Raw genomic sequence first — 7450 nt, 5'->3', positions numbered from 1 at the left:
CGGTTCAGTTGAAGGAAGGAGAGCTAGCAGGCTGAAGCTTGAGGCAGTTTGAGAGGTCTGGATCGCTGGTCAATTTCCGCCTAAGGAGCTGGTCAGTTTCAGGAGGTGTGTGGGAAAGCTGCCCACTAGAAGGCAGGCGGAATAGACTACAGAACTCACCTTTGCCTCACCGGCTCCAGCTCCTGCTGCAGCTGTAGGGCTGTCGCTGCTCCGTGCTCTCCTCGACTCCCCTTCGCTTTTTCCCAGCGCCTCCTGCTTTTTCTCTCGCGCCGACTGGGATGCCAGAGTATCTAGCCCTGTAGAAGAGAGCGAGAGGGTAGAAGAGAAAGAGGAGAGAGAGTAGAAGGGTAACAGAGGGGAGTGGGAGAGAGATTTGAGTGAGAGATTGTGTGGGGGGGAGGGAGGGAGGGAGGGAGGGAGGGAGAGAGAGAGAGAGAGAGAGAGAGAGAGAGAGAGAGAGAGAGAGAGAGAGAGAGAGAGAGAGAGAGAGAGAGAGGCGCAGAGACACATACGGCCACTGGAATTCCGTCAGAAAAAAAGTGAGGCGAGCAGGGCTTAGCAGGAGAAGATTTTTCTAATCCTTTCTTCATCTTGGTGAGAAAGAAGCGACTCCACTCTCTTCTGACCAAAGCTCCTATTGGATTGCTCCTTGGCTTAACCACCCGTTTTTGGATTTCTTTCGGTTTTTGCATTTTATTGCGACCCCCCAGCCAGTTCCATCCCTCCTTCTCCAACCTTCTATTCTCTCGCCCCCTTCCATTCCCTAGCCCAGTCCCTCTCATTTGGAAGGGCTCTGGAATAGTACTGGCTGTGACTCGCGCATCCCTGGAGAAGGGCTAAAGAGGCGTCTGACAGAAAGACTGGGATATCGGTTTTTTAAAAAATTATTTTATTTCTTTTTGGGGAAGGGACCAGCGAGAGACACCCCAGCAACCCTGCCTTTACCCCCCTCCCCTTCAACATCCCTTTCCTGCCAGAGGAGAGAATAGCAGGGACACAAGATCGTCATCTGGTGGAATATCTGGGATCACCGCATTGGATTTGGGACTGATTATTACTGTTTGACTGTTATTGTTATTGGTTTTTATTTTTCTTAAGCCCAGGAGGGAAAGGGCAAAAACTGTTGGATTTATTTAACATGATCTTAGCAAACACCTTTTGCATCCTCTTCTTTTTGGGTGAGTAATCGCGGGCTGGGAGAGCTAGGTTCCTGGCCAGCGAGAGCGAGAGGGGCCAAGGTGGGGGTGGGGGAGAGCAGCAAGCTTGGGGAGCGCGGGAGAGACCGAGAGTCAGAGCGAGAGGGAGCGGGGCCGGGGACACACGGGCGTACAGCCAGAGCTAGGCGGAGGGACGCGCGCTACGGGCCCGGGATCCTAGCAGAACTGGGGCAAGGAGAGCAGTACTAGGGGACTAGAAGAAATCTAGGGATTTGGACCCGAATCAGCGGAGAGCTGGTTATGGATGGATAAGTAGAAAAAAGAAATTAAAAAAATGAAAAGGACCCGTGCTCCTCCCTTTAAACATTATCATTACAATCACGAGACCAATTTATCCCCCAAACAATGGCTTTTAATTGGGACAACTTTTTTTTTCTTTTTTAAACGCCTCGTCAGAACGGGAGGGTAGGCAAAGAACTGGGGAATGGAACGTAGCGCAGAATCAAAGCCAAATATAGATGCGGGAGGTGGAGGGGAGGGCATGGATTCCGAAGCGAATTCCAAAGCGGCTGGCTGCCTACCACGGGGAAAGCTCTGAATATCGAGGACCCTCCTGCTACATATTTTGGGACCTGCCAATCAATCTTTAGAAAATAATCAGTCTCTTTCTGCTCCAATCCCTTCCCCACAGATCACCTTTTAAGACTTTGCAAGATACATCCTGGCGGACCCGCCTTGACACCTCTTGCCCCCTAACCTTTTGACTTTTTATTTTGAATCTTTGCCTCTGGGGTTATGAGTGCTAGGGAGGGGTCCGTTTGAGGTGGGTGGGTGGGAATTAGCTGGAGTTGGAAACGTTCCTTCCAGGCTCCTCCATAAGTCAGAGTTGAACCTGGGGGCCTGGTCCCTTGCCTGGTGATAGCAGAAGTGGATGTGTAAAGTTTAGTTCCTTGGCAAGGAGGGCCCAAGCTGCTGGGAGCAGGGGGCAGTGATGGAAGTGGTAGGGTGAAGTTGATGTTGGACAGCGACAGAAATCACTTTAGGGTTTGTAGCCCCTTCCTGCTGGTCCTGGGGAACCCTACCACAGTCTATGAGCCCCAACGGCTGTTCTCCAGCTTCTCACCCCCACCTCATAGTCCCTCTTTACTTTTGGGAGCTACAGTTTCTCAGAAAAGAGGAAGGAAGGGAAGAGTGCCCAGGGCGGAGAAGGTGTGGGGGAGGGGAAGAAATGCATGCTTGCAAGGCCTTCTGTTTGCAGTGACCACAGAGGAGTGGTTCTTGGCTAGTGGGAGTTTATTTATCGAGAGAAATTAAGAACACATACATATCTATATCTCATATTCCCATCACACTGGTATTGTTAAAAGAAAAAAAGTGAGCAAAAACAACCTAGTCCCTGTAGGGTCCCAGTGTTTATGCCAAGGTGCCCCCTTGTGTTGGGGCACACCTGAGAGAGAATAGCATGCCCCAGTATCCGAGGCACCCTTAGTTCTCTTGGATTGTGGTGCTCCCTTTCACCCAGAGAGAGGACCGCACAACAAGGGAAGAAGATGTGGAGGTAGATGTTGTCAGGGGTGATCACCAGATACAGGGGCTTAGGACAGAGACAAAAAGGACTAGAGCTCTCTCACCTGACTAGGGAGGCTGGGGCCTCAGTAATCTAGGTGAGTTTTTGCCCTGAGGAAGCTTGACTATCCTGGGTTGCTGTGGCCCTACTCTAACGTATTGCCAATCAATTGAATTGTTTCAACTCTTGGACCCCTCCCAGCCCCACCCTGCTCCACCCTAGAGGCAGCTGGCTGCTTTAAGAAGTGAGCCTTGGTGGGGTTATTCGGTTTGGGAGCAAAGTAAGGAGTGCCTTGGCCTGGTTTGGTCTTTTCATTCAATCCCTGCCCCGGGGCATAGATTTAGATTTACTCACCCACACTTACTCTTCTTTTGGAGTTGATAGGTGATGGTGAGAAAAGATAGTTGGCCAAGGATGCTCCTGTGCCTCTTTGCCCCTTTGCTTACAGGCTTTGTCTATAGACTCAGGCAGAATATGAAACCCCTGGAAGTTGCTTCTTTCCTTGAAGGGGCTTTTTACAAACTTGACATTCTCTCCTTTTAGTGGTTTTAAGTCTTAGTCTTTTATGGCCCTGAAGGGTGTATGAATAGGGTAAAGGAAAAATTGGATTTCAGGAAAATTAGCTGGGGATCCCCATCACTGAGACACACATCATAAGTAATACTTATAGGCATTTGTGCCTTTCAGACATGGCAAAGCTGGCTGGGTCCCTTCAGTGACCTCCAGGGCACCTAAGGGGCAAGATTTGACTTTACTGCCAATATTGTAGTCTTTCTGAACTAAGATAGGGGTAAATTGCTACATCTCCCAGAAAGAGGTACTAAGGTAGAGCTTTGAGTCAATGGATGTGTTGGGGAAGGTGCAAGATTCCTTCACCCCTTGCAGCTTCTTGGGGATGAAGATGAAAGGAATTATTATGAATGTTGGATGGATCCTTATGTGCTGGGTGGTGGGAAAAAGGAGTAAGGGAGATCAGATCTCTGCCTTTCATTTCTCTTCCCTTTCTGAAACCTCTTTACTAAAGTAGGATTTGGGGTAGGGAGGAGGCAATTCATGGCCACATTGTAGGACAGTATTGAGAGGTCTGGAAGTGACAAGGGGTAAAAATCAAGCTAATTGCATAAGAGATCAGATTAATCTCAAGGAAACTTTGGTCCAGGACTACCATTACATGATTTCCCTTTGAGTTAAGGCTTCCCTGGAGCTTGAAGAGAAAGTAATCCCTTTGGGGGGGGCAGATGAGGAGGATTCTAACATGAGAATGTAGAAGGCTTGGTGAGGTGTGTTCTAAATAGCTTTAGTTTTGACTGGTGCCTCAACAAAGGGAGTGGCACCATTAACTGAGTGGCATTTATGTAGTGTTGGCCAAATGGACTTCCAGTGATGAATGCTCAGAGTGACTGTGAAATAGAAAAGAAAGCCACCTGGACTAGACTGGTCAGAGGTCCCATTTTGGGCTGGTATTTGGTTTTACAGGAAAGATACTTCACTTTTTGTGGCATTATCTCACTCATTCTTGGTCAGCTCCTGTTTAGTGGGCTATATGTTTCTTTCCTTGGAGGATGTGAACTTCTTCCTGTTCTAGAGTTTGGAGCTCTCCCTGGAACCACTTCTGCCCAGAGCTTGGTGACTCCTAGAATTAATTGCATCTGCATTTAGAAGTTGTCATCCTTGTTGGGTGTTCATCAAGGCAATCAGAAGGTGAAGAAGCAGGTGGTAGACAAAAAGGTGGAGGAATGAAGGAGGAACAGGAACTGGCATCTTTCAGAGATCATCACACTGATGATCTGTGACTATTAAACTGGACCCCTAAAGGATAACGAAGGCCTTTGCTATAGACATTGAAGCCGAGAACTCTGATAAGAATTGCTTTTTTGGGTTCTAGATGCTTTTGCAGGGTTAGAATTGTTCTGTTTTCTATTCTCTGCAGATCTTCCCTGTCCCTTAAGGGAAAGGTTTTCTGAGCACTGAGCGTCCAAGGATTCAGTAATATATCATTTAGGTCTCATGTTAGCAAAGAAACTTCAGATTATAGTCAGGGACTATATATAGTCAGGGACCAGCATTGGGTCAGCTTGCCAAAGGAAGAGGTGAGAATTGGACCTGTGTGTGGGCCAGGGGAGTCTAAGAACTGAAGGTTCTGCAGGCTAGCTGGACAGCTGGATGGGTTTGGCAGGGCTATGTCAGCTCAGCTGCTCCTGGACATCCAAGACTGACTCACTTTCATGGGTGCAGTCCTAATAATGTTCTAGAAACTGGAATAATGCTTCTTCTTGGAGCTAATGGACAAATTACTCTCTTCCTAGCTTTGTAGAGCACCCATGATCCCATTTCCCCCAAAGAGCCTAGGTTGGAACCTTTTAATACTCTTCCCATCTCCATCCTTGTTTGGGGATTTGTCTTGGAGAGAGGAGTGCTCAGTGCATGTGAAGGAAACCCCTTTTGATCTGCCATTTTTTCATCTGCTCATTCTACCCAGAAACCCCACTTCTCTTCTTTTCTGCCTGAACCCTAGTCCACAGTCATCAGTATTGGGAGCTGGATTATTTTTGGTGGGGAGGAGGGAGTGGATCCAGAAGGCCAGGCAATCCAACTCTTTGCCTCTAGGTGTCGCTGTCTCCCTGCTGAAGCACCCCCTAAACAGGGCCGCAGTGGGAAGAAAGAACCAGCCTGGGTGGGGAAGGTGGAATTCACTGGAAATCAGTTTTACTTCTAGTAGGTTTTGATGGGAAATTCAAATGCACCTTAAAGGCTTTTCCCTTAGAATTCTTCCCTGGCCCCTGAGGCAGGGCCTTGGAGCTGGGGTGGGCTGTGTGGACCAGACTGGGGCTGGAGTGAGCAATTCTGCAGAGTTAGGGAAGACCAGAGAACAGATCTGAGCAGAGGAAGAAGGGCTGGAGTTTGCTACTTAAAGTGTGTGTGTGTGTGTGTGTGTGTGTGTGTGTGTGTGTCAGTGACAGTTCCCATGTGGTTTTCTTCCCTGTACTGGTGAGGCTTGGGAGTTTTGTAATCCAAAGGGAGGTGGTTCAGCCCCTTTGATGATGACAGTCCAAAATAAGAAGTCCCTTTCCTTACTTTCAGCCTCTGATTTTAGAGGAAGTTGTGTCTTTTATATTTGATTTACTACTAAGGCCATTTAGAGAGGGGGGAGAGGGCAAGGAGGTGGAGATAGAGAAGGAGAGAAAGGAGTGAGGGAGAAAGGAATGGAGGGAGAAGGAAAGAGAGAGAGAGAGAGAGGGGAAGGAGGTGGAGATAGAGAGGGGGAGAGAATGGGAGGGAGAGAGGATGGAGGGAGAAAGGGATGGAGAGAGGGAAAGAGAGGAGGAGAGGGGAAGGAGGTGGAGATAGAGAGGGGGAAAGAAGGGGAGGGAGAGAAAGGAGGGAGGGAGAAAGGCATGGAGAGAGAGGGAAAGAGTGAGGGGGAGAAGGGAAGGAGGTGGAGATGGGGGAGAGAATGGGAAGGAGAGAAAGGAGGGAGGGAGAAAGGGATGGAGACAGAGAGGGAAAGAGAGAGGGGGGGAAGGAGGTGGAGATAGAGAGGGTGAGAGAATGGGAGGGAGAGAGGAGGAAGGGAGAAAGGAATGGAGAGAGAGGGAAAGAAGATAGAGAGGGGAGAGAGGAAGAGGGAGACGGAGAGAGACAGAGAAAGAGACAGACACATACAAGCATGGGGAGAGAGAGAGAAGAGAGAGAGAGAGAGAGAGAGAGAGAGAGAGAGAGAGAGAGAGAGAGAGAGAGAGAGAGAGAGAGAGAGAACAGTTGAAAGAGAGGAGAAAGGAGGGAGAGAGTGAGAACAGGAACACTAAAAGGGAAATTCTTTCCCAGCAGGCATCACAATCAGAAAGAAAAAGAGACATGGAGAGAATGGAGAAAGGCCAAACAAGAGCGAAAATGTTGGAGAGGGGGTTCTAGTGGAGTACAGTACTGAAGCAGTAAATGGATGAAGAGGGTATCTTGGTAAGGTCCCATGGAAAGGATCAGGGAAGGATTACGAAAATAACCTACTTCTAGGCCTAAGTAAGAGGAGTTGGGAGATAGGATTTGAGTTTTTCTCACATCAGGGCAGCCCCCAGATCCTGGGTCTCTGAAGCTCTGGGCTCCCCAGGATTATGTCATATCCTGGTGGTCGCGTGTTGCTGTTGACCATTAGATGGATTGGAGATTGGCTGGGGCAGAGCAATCAGAATCTCCCTCTTCTGGGTCCAAGGAAGTCCTAGTTTCCAGCTTTTCTGTTAAGGCCTTGAATGAACTCTCAGGACTCCCATAAAGGACTTGTCCTCAGCTTAGAACTCAGGACCCAGGAGGAGACCTTCTCTCTTACAATTTTTTTTTATCTTGTACTAAAACACCTTGATGTGGGTGCTGTTTTAGTAGTGTGATGTCCAAAGGCCTAGCTTCAAGGCTCATCTTATTTGTTGCTTTGTCCATTGGCAAGTCATTTCATTTCTCTGAGAGTCAGTTTTCTTTTTTTTCTTTTCTTTTCTTTTTTGTGAGGCAATGTGGGTTAAGTGACTCACCTAGGGTCACACAGCTAGTGTCAAATGTCTAAGGCCACATTTGAACTCAGGTCCTCCTGACTCTAGGGCCAGTGCTCTATCCACTACACCACCTAGCTGCTCCCAAGAGTCAGTTTTCTTATCTGTAAAATGGGGGACTATAATTGCACTGTTACAGGGTTGTTTTGAGTAAAACTGCCTTGGCTCTATCCAAGTAAGGGTTGTTTTCA

General features: G+C 48.3%; 1 protein-coding gene across 1 annotated transcript in view; it reads left to right on the top strand.

Moving 5' to 3' along the window:
* Positions 1-447: 447 nt before the first annotated feature.
* Positions 448-7450, top strand: part of GFRA2 (GDNF family receptor alpha 2) — a 104667-nt gene continuing 97664 nt past the window's right edge. Inside the window, 1 exon segment of the mRNA XM_020975777.2 lies at positions 448-1178. Within this exon segment, the coding sequence (XP_020831436.1) occupies positions 1139-1178 (40 nt within the window). The 5' untranslated portion in view covers positions 448-1138.

The sequence above is a fragment of the Phascolarctos cinereus genome, unplaced genomic scaffold (genome assembly GCF_003287225.1).
Source record: "Phascolarctos cinereus isolate Bilbo 61053 unplaced genomic scaffold, phaCin_HiC Scaffold_2;HRSCAF=192, whole genome shotgun sequence".
NCBI classification, from domain to species: domain Eukaryota; kingdom Metazoa; phylum Chordata; class Mammalia; order Diprotodontia; family Phascolarctidae; genus Phascolarctos; species Phascolarctos cinereus.
This window is presented reverse-complemented; position numbering and strand designations above follow the sequence as displayed.